We start from the raw sequence: 14,027 nt of genomic DNA, 5'->3' as shown, positions 1-14,027 counted from the left end.
TTTTGGCGCACTTACGAATTATCGCATGCAAACGCAAAAACGCACGGGAAACCGGCCGTGATATGAGTTATCACGGTTTAGTGAATCAAGCCCCATGTCATTTCCTGTCAAAAAATTAATTGCTGGTTGAATAAAAGTAACTTTAAGTCAGAATTTGCCAGGGGTATGAATAATTATGGGCAGCACTGTATATGAAAGATCCATGGCAACTTTCAGAAATAAGAATTTTAAGGGATTCCAACTCAACTGTTTAGCCACTTCACCCCCAAGGGTTTTTACTGTAACGGACCAGAGCAACTTCCCCCATGTCAGTGCACCTCCCTTTCATTCCCTAATAAAGTTAACACTACTTATCACGCAGAAATGATCTATACCTTATACCACAAATCAGGCTTTTTGGTGTGATATTTGTTTTTCAGTAATTACTTTATTTTCTATTAAGTTTAGAGGGTAAACATATAGTATATGCCCCTATAGTTTTATAATAAACAATTCTGCTGTAAATAAAACCCTCACATTTGATTTGCCCATTTGTCCTGGTGATTACAACCTTTAAATTATGTCCCTAGTACAGTATGGTGACAATATATTTTTTTGAAAGAAAGGTGTATTTGTTCTCTTTTGAATTTTTAATAATTACAAGCCTTTATTTACATTTATTTATTTATTTTTAATTCTGTCATTTGTTTGTGTTTTATTTTGGTTACTATGGGGTGGCAGGGAGTGGGAAAGGAGGTATTTATTTTAAATTAGGTAATTTGAAAAAAGGGTGTACAATGTGTATTTTTAATTTTGTATGTATTTTTTTCCCACTAGATGTCCTCACACTCACTAGTCTGTGTGCTTTGAACAAGCACACAGACAGTGTTGTTAAAGGAAAGATCATTGGTTAAAGGAAATATAATTGGCTTTTCGTTGAACCCATGATCTTTCCCTTACATGCACTTTGTTTGGTTCAGGGAACACTCCTTCCCTTTCACCAATCGCAATTGTCTGAGACACACAGTACACGCAGCAGATGGGCGCTTGCTTGGCAATGTTGGTGGCAGAGGACATTTTAAAACGTCTGTTGTTCCATTAAGCGGGACCAACAGGTCATTTTAATACTACTGGCGGTTCAGTAGCAATGTAAGTACTGATTATTATTATTATTGATGATGTATATCATCTTCTGTGGTGGTGTTTGGAAGCTGCTCCACTACCATCAGTGATATAAACTTCTGTTTTTCACCCTCAGTGCGGCCATCAATGATATAAACTTCTGTTTTTCACCCTCAGTGCGGCCAGAGGTGAAGGTGTGGGGCCGTCAGCACCCAGACAGGGTGACAAGACTTCAGTGTCTGGCATACGGGTTTCACCCTCGGCCTGTGGATGTGAAGTGGGTGAGGAATGGAGAGGACCATATTCCTTCAGATGAAGCCAGTCCCATCCTCCCCCATCCTGACGGCACCTATCAGACCAGAGTCAGCGTGGAAGTGCCAACAAGGGAGGGCGACACTTACTCCTGCCATGTGGAGCACAGCAGCCTGGAGGAGACCCTTAGCGTCATATGGGGTGAGTGATATCTATACAGAGAAGATAGAGGCAGCCATAGATGGGGAAATGTGTTTCTGAGGACACTATGTTAGGAGCAATTAAACCAGCAAGCCTCAATGATTTGAAGCAGATACAAATGGCACAGGATGAGCCCTGATAAAAAATAGTTAAAGCCACAATTAGCGGCAATGAAGTTAAATTATGGTGCCCAATAAATATCAGGTGCTTTATCGGGGGCCATAATTTAACTTAATTGCCGCTAAACGTGGCTTCTACTATTGCCCCCTGCGGCCTCAGGGTATAGTTTAGAGGGCTAAGATTAGATAGATGGGGAGGTTAAGGTTAGGCAGGGGATAGATACATTTAGGCAGTGTGCAGGGGTGGTGGTTAAGGTTAGGCAGCGGCGAGAGTGGTGAAGTGTAAGGCACCAGGGGGTCTTAGAGTTAGGCACACGTAGAGGGAGGGTTCAGTATGAGAGTAGGCAGGGGTGATATTATTCATTACCTGGTCCTAGCGATTCATCCATAAGTTTGTAGGTGTCCTGCAACCAGCCAATCACCATGTGGCTTCAGTTCCGGCATGGTGATTGGCTGGTTGCAGGACACCTGCAAACTAACCAGGAAGTGGAGGAGATGCGATCGCCGGGGGCAGCTAATGTACAGGTCCTTCTAAAAAAATTAGCATATTGTGATAAAGTTCATTATTTTATGTAATGTACTGATAAACATTAGACTTTCATATATTTTAGATTAATTACACACAACTGAAGTAGTTCAAGCCTTTTATTGTTTTAATATTAAAGATTTTGGCATACATTAGCCTAATTAAAATTAGCCTATCATGAAAAGGTTCTCTAAACAAGCGATTAACCTAATCATCTGAATCAACTAATTAACTCTAAACACCTGCAAAAGATTCCTGAGGCTATTAACACTCCCAACTTAATATGCAAAAAGTTATGGGTTACCAGCCACCTTAATATGTCAAGTATCAAAATTTATTAGTCAAGAAAAAGGGAACATAGAGAATCTCCAAAAATACACATGTGGAAGGAGCACTCATGATTCAATAATTAAAATTGCATATGCAAAAGCTTATTAGCCATCAACAGCAATGAATAGTAAACATTCCAGTTTAGTATTGCACATAAATGATTTCACACTTGCATACTCCAGGCATCCCGCGCTTACATACTGGTGCCATGCGCATTATAGATAATTTTGGTGGGGGCCCCCCTAAAAAGATATACGTCTGCTCCAGGCAATAGCCACAATTAGTGGAACTCAAGTCATCACCCCGCTCAATATCCGTGTAGCTGGGGCTGACAGACTAATTCTCTGGAGAAATGGCAGTTCATATATCCAGATGAGGAAATAAAGGGTGGGTCTCACCAAACGCAGATGCTGGCGTCTCTCAGGCTTCTCCGGTGCGAAAAACACGACTTTTTATGGTGCTTATGGGGCGGCCTAAGTAGATGTAAAGCCGTCCTTTTCATCTGCTCCCCCCGAGAAACGAGTCACCTCACTCTGGGCGCAGGTCAGTTAGCCGTGTCTTTCCAGAGAGGCAAACAGCGGGGAGGCCGGCCGGACACAGGACGCCAAGCACTCATCAGCGCGGGAGCGTGGCTGGAAACTCAAGCTGCGTAGCTCCGCCCACCGACGTTTCGCGTCATGTGTGACGCTTCATCAGGGTGGGGCTTCAACATACAACTATGCGTTTAAGAACAGTCTACAGGCCCGCCCCATCTCCGTCCTCGTAACATACTTATAGTCCACGGGCAACTGGATGGGCTGACAGCCTTACACACATGTGTCAGTCATGAGTCGGCACTTGCGCAGAGCAGGAATACCGAGCACTTGAAGGAATCAACAGGAACACCATCACTTCACATCACAATAGAGGGGGAGACGGCTGAATGCCATAAAAACGTCATATAACGTAAGGCGCTCAAATAAATGGAACTCCACATCACATAGTGGCATGATGCAATTTTCAACAAGTCCATATAATTCATGATTCCACACTCCATCTATCATAGGGTTTGTTCTGGGTAATTCACCATGTAGGTACTGAGATGGATGAACATATCATTACTGTTCTTCTTGTTTTTACGGGGCACCTAATCCATGTGGCACCTATCATTCATTGCGGATCCATACATATCCCAATCAATCAATCGTATCGTCGGATCCTCAGAAATGGAGTTAAATCCAATTCTGCATTTAAGCCAAATGGTGCTACGGTTTTTAATTTAAAGATCCAAGATGCTTCCTTACAGTACAGTAGTTCGTCAAAATCTCCTCTCCTGGTGGATACCTTTAATTTGTATATACCCTTAACTAAAGTACCTGTTACTTCATTGCCATGACACTCTCTATAATGATCATATATACCTCCAATGGCTTTACCTCCTCTAATTTTACCCAAGTGCTCTAACACCCTTTTTTTCATGGCCCTTTTTGTTTTACCAATGTATTTGAGTCCGCACGGGCACTGTATCATGTAGACGACACGTGTCGTATTACAATTAATAAATGATCGTATATCGTATTCTACGTCGCCCAGGCTATTTTCAAACACACCGGTTCGTTCAATGAAAGGGCAAAGTTTACACTTGCTACACTTATATGACCCATTGGGTACACCTCTTTGTAGCCATGTGTCACTATTGACACTAAATTCACTTCGGACTAATTTGTCCTTTAGATTGGGTGCTCTTTTTGCAGTGAGGAGTGGACGGGGGCCTACCACCCTCGCTATCTCATCCGAGGCCGTCAAAATTGGCCAAAATGTAGACAGCAATCCTCGTAGGCCTTCCCAATGAGTGCCAAAGCTGGTCACGAGCCGCATATGTCCCCCCCCCCTCCACAGTGGACTTCCCACCGCGAGCGGCCAGGAGATCATTTCTGTCCAGGTTCCATGCCCGCTTCAATGCCCTCCGCAAAACAGAGTGCGTATATCCGCGTTCGCGAAACCGTTCATACATGTCCCTGGACTCACGCCGAAAGTCACTCTCATTGGAACAGTTTCTCCGTAACCGGAGAAACTGTCCATAGGGGATACCTCTTTTAAGTGACGGTGGGTGATGACTGGAGGCATGGAGAAGCGTGTTACCGGCTGTGGGCTTCCGAAAAGATGTGGAGACCACTTTATTTCCATCAACTCTAAGACGCAGATCCAGAAAAGGTATCTCACTGCCTTATGAATATGTGAGTTTGATATTACGCTCATTAGAGTTGAGGGCAGAAACAAATGATTCTAATTCGTCTACACTGCCACTCCATGCCACCAAGACGTCATCTATGTACCAAATCCATAGGGCGACGTGCGCCCCAAAATCTGGGTTGGGGAATACATCTCTCCGCTCCCACAATCCCAGATGTAAACACGCATACGCGGGAGCGCACGCCGCCCCCATGGATGTTCCGCGTACCTTATTATTAAAACTCCCAGCCTGGTTCATTACTCAAAACCGCAATCATGGGTAAGACTGCCGACCTGACTGCTGTCCAGAAGGCCATCATTGACACCCTCAAGGAAGAGGGTAAGACACATAAAGAAATTTCTGAACCAATAGGCTGTTCCCACAGTGCTGTATCAAGGCACCTCAGTGGGAAGTCTGTGGGAAGGAAAATGTGTTGCAGAAAACGCTGCACAACGAGAAGAGGTGACCGGACCCTGAGGAAGATTGTGGAGAAGGACCGATTCCAGACCTTCGGGAACCGGCGGAAGCAGTGGACTGAGTCTGGAGTAGAAACATCCAGAGCCACCGTGTACAGGCGTGTGCAGGAAATGGGCTACAGGTGCCGCATTCCCCAGGTCAAGCCACTTTTGAACCAGAAACAGCAGCAGAAGCACCTGACCTGGGCTACAGAGAAGCAGCACTGGACTGTTGCTCAGTGGCCCGAAGTACTTTTTTTGGATGAAAGCAACTTTTACATGTCATTCGGAAATCAAGGTGCCAGAGTCTGGAGGAAGACTGGGGAGAGGGAAATGCCAAAATGCCTGAAGTCCAGTGTCAAGTACCCACAGTTAGTGATGGTCTGGGGTGCCATGTCAGCTGCTGGTTTTGGTCCACTGTGTTTTATCAAGGGCAGGGTCAATGCAGCTAGCTATCAGGAGATTTTGGAGCACTTCATGCTTCCATCTGCTGAAAAGCTTTATGGAGATGAAGATTTCATTTTTCAGCACGACCTGGCACCTGCTCACAGTGCCAAAACCACTGGTAAATGGTTTACTGACCATGGTATTACTGTGCTCAATTGGCCTGCCAACTCTCCTGACCTGAACCCCATAGAGAATCTGTGGGATATTGTGAAGAGAAAGTTGAGAGACGCAAGACCCAACACTCTGGATGAGCTTAAGGCCGCTATCGAAGCATCCTGGGACTCCATAACACCTGAGCAGTGCCACAGGCTGATTGCCTCCATGCCACGCCGCATTGAAGCAGTCATTTCTGCTATAGGATTCCTGACCAAGTATTGAGTGCATAACTGAACATAATTATTTGAAGGTTGACTTTTTTTGTTTTAAAAACACTTTTCTTTTATTGGTCGGCTGAAATATGCTAATTTTTTGAGATAGGAATTTTGGGTTTTCATGAGCTGTATGCCAAAATCATCAATATCAAAACAATAAAAGGCTTGAACTACTTCAGTTGTGTGTAATGAATCTAAAATATATGAAAGTCTAATGTTTATCAGTACATTACAGAAAATAATGACGTCTTCTTAGGTCCGTCCCTGGCGCCTCCCACGAAGCGGTCCACGCGCATCACGTGACTATGCTACAAACACTTCCTCCTTCAACCCGGAAGGAGGAAGTGTTTGTAGTCACGTGACCTCCGTTCTTACCGCATCGTGGGAGGCGCCAGGGACGGACCTAAGAAGACGTCCGACAGGAAGCTTGACTCCCAACCAGCCCGCACAGATAGCAACTATCGGAGCGGATTTGAGCAGCCCTAGTTGTGACCGCACCGGGGCCCCTGGACCAGAGGGGCCCACTAGGAACCCTCCTTCATCCATCTTATTAACCTTTGCTTTGGTGCTATGCTGGTAATGAACACCTCTATATGTGCATAGTGGCAGTGGCGTAGCTAGAGATCATGGGGCCCCATAGCAAAACTTTCATGCCCCCCCCCCCCCCCCCCGCACAGCCCGCACAGGTTTACTGGGAGATATCCGGATAGTAACTATCCGGGTATCTCCCGGATCGGATTTGAGCAGCCCTAGTCACAACCTTTGTATCGCCTATTGCTACACCACTGAGCTTTACATAACAAGGAGTTAGAGTGAATGGAAGAGTAACAGATCTGCAGAGTAATGATGCATTTATAATATATGTTGCTTTATGAAAACTAATAGTACATTTTTCACAGACGAGATTCTCACCATCTTATGTTTCCTCTGTGTTTCTCTCTCAGAACCCGACAGTGGCCTCTCTCCTGCTGTGATTGCTGTCATTGCCATCTGCAGTCTGCTTGTTGTCGCTGCAGTTATCGGTGGAGTCCTCCTGTACAAGAGTAAGTGTCACACCAGGAGAACTGTCTGTTATCAGAACTGTTTATATCTCCTGATTTTACTCTCTGTCATGGGGAACAATATGCTGGGCTTCTCCTGGGCTGGAGATCTCTGGAGAACATTAGTGACCAAAAACATTTCTCCAGAATTTAATAAAGTTGACTGTCAAGTTAATAAAACGTTGGAAGCCACTGATAACCAAACCACAATTCCTGTCCCTCACATTCACCAGTACCGGGGCTCACATGCAACACCATTGTCCTTGCTGCATAAACTGTGTTACACTATTTGAGGCACTTCGTGTCCCCTCTAGATCTGGTGTAGGCATGCCAGCCCTCCACATATGTACAGTAACTTGGGTGAGTATGGGACATAGCAGGGGGGCAGTCCCAGTGTGTTTACCTGGTGGCACCACCCCAAGTCTTGTCCTTGCTGTGCACAGAGGTGGCATATGCTTAACCATGTTACACTATATTAAAGTTATTTATGTTTAGATGTATCACTATTTACACTGGAAGCAAGAGAAAACACAAGGAGGAGTTGTCTATCATCTCTATAAGATATAAAGCACAAAAACCATCGCAGATGGTGCTGCCGGAGAAATAACAGGACAATCCACAAACTGTGATGAGAGAGAGTAAAAACATTCATGGCAATGTCCCGATGCAAATACAAATGTCAGAGCCTGTCCTGGCACTGGTGAATAATTCCAGATCTCCACCCCTACAATTTACATCATTCGAGGGCCACATCATCCGCCTCTACCATCCCCTCCCAGCCATTGTTGCGGTCTTATATCACCCTCTGTCAAGCTCCATTCGTTACTTTCTCGACAACCTTGCCTCCTGGCTCCCACACATCCTATCATCTGACCTCCCCACCATCATCCTTGGGGATTTCAACATTCCCATCGATTAACCCAACAACTCCATTTTGACTTGGCTACTCACTATGGCCAACTCCTTTGGCCTAGTACAACATACCAACCCCCCGACCCACACTGAAGGTCACACTCTTGACCTGATACTCATTAAATCCACCACCATTACAGACCTTGACATCGCACCCTTCCCTCCCTCAGACATCACCTTCTCACCTTCAACCTCCTCACAGAAGGCACCACCCGCCCACCTGGTCGATGGCAGTGAGATCTACGTCAGCTCAACCCTAGTGTCCTAGCTGACCCCCTCCATGCCCTCTCCTCCTCTCTCCCCGTCCAAACCTGTCCTAATCTTGCTGCAGCTCAGTATCGTCAAACCCTCAGCCCTAGAGGAAACTGCTCCCCAATATTTTGCCGCAACCGCCCCCCCTAACCCCCAGCGCACCACCCATACTCACAACCTCCAGAGGGTAACACGTGCCACTGAACGAAAATGGAGGAAAACTAAACTTAATCAGGATTTCCTACAGTACAAGGCTAACCTGCTACATTTCCACACTTCCCTTGCTGATGCAAAGCAGGAATACTTCACCAAGCTCATCGGAGCTCAAGCTTCCAACCCCCGGTGTCTCTTTGCCACTTTCAACTCCCTGCTTAAACCCACCATCCGTTTCCTCCCTCTCTGTCACGGATTTAGACACCCACTTGGCCCCAACAAAATTGTCTCAATTAGTCAGGAAATATCCAGCCTTCAATCCTCACCTCCCACCTCCTCCAATCCAGCTCCTCCTCCATCCTATCCTTCCCTCACCTCCTTCAGTCCTACTACCATTGAGGAAGTCAATCACCTAATGCAGACTTCCCATACCACTACTCCCCCCCCCCCCCCCCTCCCTTGACCCTGTCCCTTTTGACTTCTCTGTCTCCATCCTCACTTTCTGGATTTGGCCCCAGTCCTCACTGCCCTGTTTAACCTCATCCTATCAACAGGCACTTTCCCCTCAGACTTCAAGCAGGCCACTGTACTACTCCTGCTCCCTTGACTTCTCATTACCCTCCAACTACTGCCCTATCTCCCTCCTTCCCTTTTCCTCAAAACTCCTTAAACATCTGGTTCACAAATGCCGGAACGAGTACCTCAATGCCAACTCCCTGCTAGACCAGCTCTCACCAATGTGGTCAATGACCTTGCCTTAGCTAAAGCTGAAGGCAATTACTCCATTCTCCTCCTTGACCTTTCAGCAGCTTTTGACACAGTGGACCATCCCCTACTTCTCCAGTCCCTTACAGGTCATGGGCATTCATCCTACCTCTCCAACCGCACCTTCACGACCTCCTTTAATGAGTCCTCATCCACCCCCAACCACCTCTTGGTAGGAGTCCCCCAAGGCTATGTCCTTGGCTCCCTACTATTCTCCCTATACACATCCTCCATTGGCAAGGTTATCTCCTCCATGGGTTTTAACTATCATCTGTATGCAGATGACACCCAAATCTACCTCCACACCCCTGACCTATCCACCACTACCATGGACAAGGTCTCATCCTGCCTATCAGTCATCTCCTCCTTGATTTCCGCTAGGTTCCTGAAACTAAACCTGGACAAAACAGAATTTATGATCTTTCCACCCTGGCCATCCCTGACCCTCCCAGATGTGAATGTCACTGTTAATCACACTATCATTCACCCTACCTCTCAAGCGCGCTGTCTGGGTATCACCCTAGACTCCGTACTCTACTTCACCCCCCACATCCAAAACTTCACAAAGTCCTGCAACTTCCACCTCTATAACATCCACAAGATCTACCCTTTCCTGACCTCTGTCACCACCAAACTCCTCATCCATGCCCTCATAATTTCCCGCCTTGACTACTGCAACGCCCTTCTGTCTGGTTTCCCTATGACCCGAATTGCCCCTCTGCAGTCCGTCATGATTGCGGCAGCCAGAATTATCCACTCCTTCCATCGCTCCACCACAGCGACTCCCCTCTGTGAATCCCTCCACTGGCTTCCTCCACTGGATTCAAGATACTGTGTCTGGCCTACAAATCTGTCCACAAAGCCTGCCCAACCTGCATTTCAAATCTTACCCAGAGGTACCACCTAACCGCTCACTCTACTCCTCCAATAAACTTTGCCTGCTGCCCCCCGCCTTACCCAATCCCATACATGCCTCCAGGACTTCTCAAGAGCTGCTCCAACACTATGGGACTCCCTACCTCCCCCCATTAGGGTTTACCCCTCCTTCAACATCTTCAAGAAGGCCCTCAAAACTCACCTTTTTACTCTGGCCTACCCCCCATCCCTCACTAGTGCTCTAAAGCCGTAGCTGAACTCTGGTCCCCTTCCTTTTGTGTCCCCACCTCTCCCTCTAGATTGTAAGCCTTCGGCAGGGTCCTCCTCCTTGTGTCTCCTACCTGTTCATGCGCCTCCATCACCGTACACCCATCCTATGGATCTGAGTGAACTCGCCTTGCCTAATCTCCATGCTCCCCTCCAGTGACTGACTAAGCATTACCTTGTACTCATACTGTTCTGCGTGATCTGGTTTTTCTTGTATTCCTATATTGTCTTATTGCTGTACTAGGGACTTTAGCCGTTTAATAACTGGCTCTAGGTCCATCATTGCCGCCACCTGTCAGCGCTTGTGCGTGCACGCCTGCTCAACGCATGCACACGCCCGCTCGTTCCCCTGGCTGTCCTGCTCCTGTCCGAGGCTGTCCCTGCGGCACATGCGCAGTAGCACAAACGCAGAGACACACACAGACATGGGACGCAGAGACACGGGTTTTATTAGGTAGGATTTCACCCTTAAATATTGTCTGTAACCTTAACTATTGTCCAGTGCTGCGTAATATGTTGTCGCTTACAAATACAATAAATAAATAAATCTCACAATGGAGAAAATTGGCCAAAAGTACCTCAAAATCAGTTGTTTGGGTCCTTGGTCAGAGTGGTAGTTACCGGTATGCCTTTGGCCACAATCCGCATCTCTTTGTCCGCTGGTGCATTCATGTCTTACGGATTGAGAGAGACAACAAAATAGTGCAGACTGTGCCACACGATGGAACCTCTACACAGACAAATGCACTTACTTCACAACATCTTGTTTATTAGCATAAGAAAAGTTTAATTGTAACAAATCCTTACCCAGGTCTTCGGCTCCCGTCTTCGTCAGGGGTAACCCTGGGTTAGAATTTGTTACACTGAACCTTTGATGTGCTAATAATCAAGTAGTTATAAAGTAAGTGCAATTTGCCTGTGTGCAGGTACAATCGTGTGGTGCAACCTGCACTATTTCGTTGCTTCTCTCATTGATGCCAGTGCTGTGTCCAATTGTGCTTCTCTAGAGTTTGTGCGTTTGTGCTACCCCTCATGCATAGTAGGATCCTGTTCTGTCCTTACCCCAGAGTCCATGGCGGCCTAGAGTAGGGGTTTAGTAATCTACGCCACCCGGAAATGTGCCACTGAGCATGTGAAGGAAGGCAACTCTGAGGCAGCACCGGCTTGTATCTGACCAGCTGATGGAGGGGAGACACGAGTGCACCAGCAGGCAGCTAGATACAGATTGTGGCCACAGGACATTTGATGCTCATCACTACCACTGGGGACCCAAACATCTGATTTAAAGGTACTTTTTGTTCTCTGTTGGTAGAGCTGGTATTATTAACCAATGCCAGTGCAGACTGCGACATTTGTGTCTGACAGCAGTGACTCTGCCCTGGTTGGTTTGGTGAAAAGACTGTACTGTACTTGTTGGACATGTGCTGGGGCTGATAGTCTGTTATTACAAGAACACTGCATGTGTTACACTCAGGGATGAAGTGTGATGTCAAAAGTGGGCCTGCCAGTAATATTATCTTCTGTACAGCCCATAATACATCTGTATGTGGGTTTATTTAAGCTAGATTGTTAGCAGAAATTACGCTGAAATAGTCAGTAGCCAATAATCACAATTACAAACTGTATTTCCCAATAAGCAGCATACAGATGATAAACAATGTATTGATATTAAGCAATAGATGTGAAGAGATTAATATACCATCAGTTAGGTGGGAAATTGTACAGTATTATGAACAGAACAATGCATCTCCATTTGGGAGACACAGATGATACGTCCCCAGCTGGGAGACAAGCTATAGCATTGGAAAGATTATTATATCTCTGATTATACATAAGAAAGCCACACAAATTAAGAACTTAATACATCACGAATATGACTAAACCCATCATCCCTCCATCCTCTCACTGATGTGCAGCTGGTAACCATTATCCAGTGGCGTAGCTAAGACGCTATGGGCCCTAGTGCAAGTTTTACATTGGGCCCCCCCTCCAAGAACTCTATACATAACAATTGATACGGCGCACCAGAACCTGCCAATGGCAACTACAGTATCAGAGGTGTAAGAAGGGGATGGGGAACAGTTTGTTACTGATTACTGCTATTCAAAGTATCTATAGAAGTGATTATTACCAGCACAGGACCAATAGAGAGCTAATAATGCATCTCTTATTGCTGTTACGGTCAGAACCCAAAGTCTGGCCATTTCGGGTTCTGGCCGGTCAAAACGCAAAGTGGTCATGCACCTGCGGCCAATAATAGAAATTAATTGGTTGGCCGTCTCACATGAAAGAATCCCGGCGGAAAAAATGAATGAATTCCCCAGCGGCAATGTAACAGATGAAGCCGCCTCTTCAGCTCTGCCTCCTCTCCTCCCCCTGACCCTCTCCTATGCAGCTGCGGCAGCCGGGGGACATGCGTGTCCCGAGAGTCGTTAGTCGCAGCAGCGAATCCTGCCGTTCGTTCCTCAGCAGAGCGAGTGCTGGCAGAAGCAATGTCTGCAGCCTTCCCGCTCTGCTTCCCTGCTGCTGGGAATGACTTGGGGGACACCCGTGTGTCCCCGGCTGGCGCAGCTGCATAGGAGAGGGTCAGGGGGAGGAGAGGAGGCAGAGCTGAAGAGGCGGCTTCATCTGTTACATTTCCCGCTGGTGAATTAATTCATTTTATGCGGCCGGGATTCATTCATGGGAGACGGCCAACTAATTCATTTCTAACATTGGCCGCAGGGACACGGCCACTTCGCATTTTGACCGGCCAGAACCCGAAGTGGGCAGACTTCAGGTTCTGGCCGTAACATTGCTATGCCACTGCCAGGATCCCTAGCTGATACGTCTGTCCCAAGGTAAGGCTGGGATCACACTACACACGGCAGCGGACCAGTTTCTACAACAAACGAGCATGTCAACGCATCCTATGTTAATTATTGGATAAATCCAATTGGTATATTACCCATCACAAAACACAATATTACTAAAACTTCAAAAGCGCATTTAACAAGCAGGCAAATATATCTGACAAGAATTGTGTGACAGATTATAGGCGCTCTCACACTCTCTTATTTGTCCACTTTGCAGTAGACTGAAAATATTGATTGAGGGTATCAATCCATCAATTTCTATCGTGTGGAAGGATTTGATCTCTCACTGATCATATTCTGATCTGATAGGAGATAAATCTTTTGGCCACATCGGGGGACATCTATTAGTGTATGGGCCCCGTTAGATCTACTTTGTTTTTAGATGCTCATTTTGTTCTTTACTCTTCTCTGATTCTAATTCTATCTCTTGTATTTCAGAAAAGAAAGCCGGCTACAAGACCACCAGCAGTAAGTTCCCTTTCAGTATACAGTATTTTGTGCTGTTCTGTATGTTTTTATTAGTGCTGAACCTTCATTTTGCATAATCATAATTTTGCATAAAAATTTGCAATTAATAAATGAAATTATGTAAAATTTCAAGCAAATTCATAATTAAGTTTGCTTCTAGCCGTAATGAGGATCTGAAATTTCGCAGTTACGCAAATTTTTGTGAGGTGGGCTGCCTAATTCTAGGGGTTCATCTGGCCAACTTACCTAAACAAACGTAACCTACCTAATACTGGGGAAACATCTGGCTAACCTGGGAAGGAGGGCTGTCTAATACTGGTGGCACAGCTGCATACCCATATTTGGTAGGGAACCTACCTTATACTGGGGGCACAGCTGGCTACCTATACCTGGGGAATGAACCTACCTAATTCTGGAGCACATCT

At 46.1% G+C, this 14,027-nt stretch overlaps 1 protein-coding gene across 3 annotated transcripts in view; it reads left to right on the top strand.

Annotated features, from left to right (window-relative positions):
- Positions 1 to 14,027, top strand: part of LOC137528741 (class I histocompatibility antigen, Non-RT1.A alpha-1 chain-like) — a 177,204-nt gene that overhangs the window by 150,718 nt on the left and 12,459 nt on the right. For all 3 annotated transcript variants that reach the window (XM_068250266.1, XM_068250268.1, XM_068250267.1), the window contains exons 4-6: positions 1,279 to 1,554; positions 6,959 to 7,057; positions 13,573 to 13,602. In XM_068250266.1, the coding sequence (XP_068106367.1) occupies positions 1,279 to 1,554; positions 6,959 to 7,057; positions 13,573 to 13,602 (405 nt within the window). The remainder of the gene's footprint in view (positions 1 to 1,278; positions 1,555 to 6,958; positions 7,058 to 13,572; positions 13,603 to 14,027) is intronic.

This window comes from Hyperolius riggenbachi, chromosome 8 (genome assembly GCF_040937935.1).
Source record: "Hyperolius riggenbachi isolate aHypRig1 chromosome 8, aHypRig1.pri, whole genome shotgun sequence".
Lineage (NCBI taxonomy): Eukaryota > Metazoa > Chordata > Amphibia > Anura > Hyperoliidae > Hyperolius > Hyperolius riggenbachi.
The sequence above is the reverse complement of the archived record's forward strand: the minus strand, read 5'-3'. Positions and strand labels throughout refer to the sequence as shown.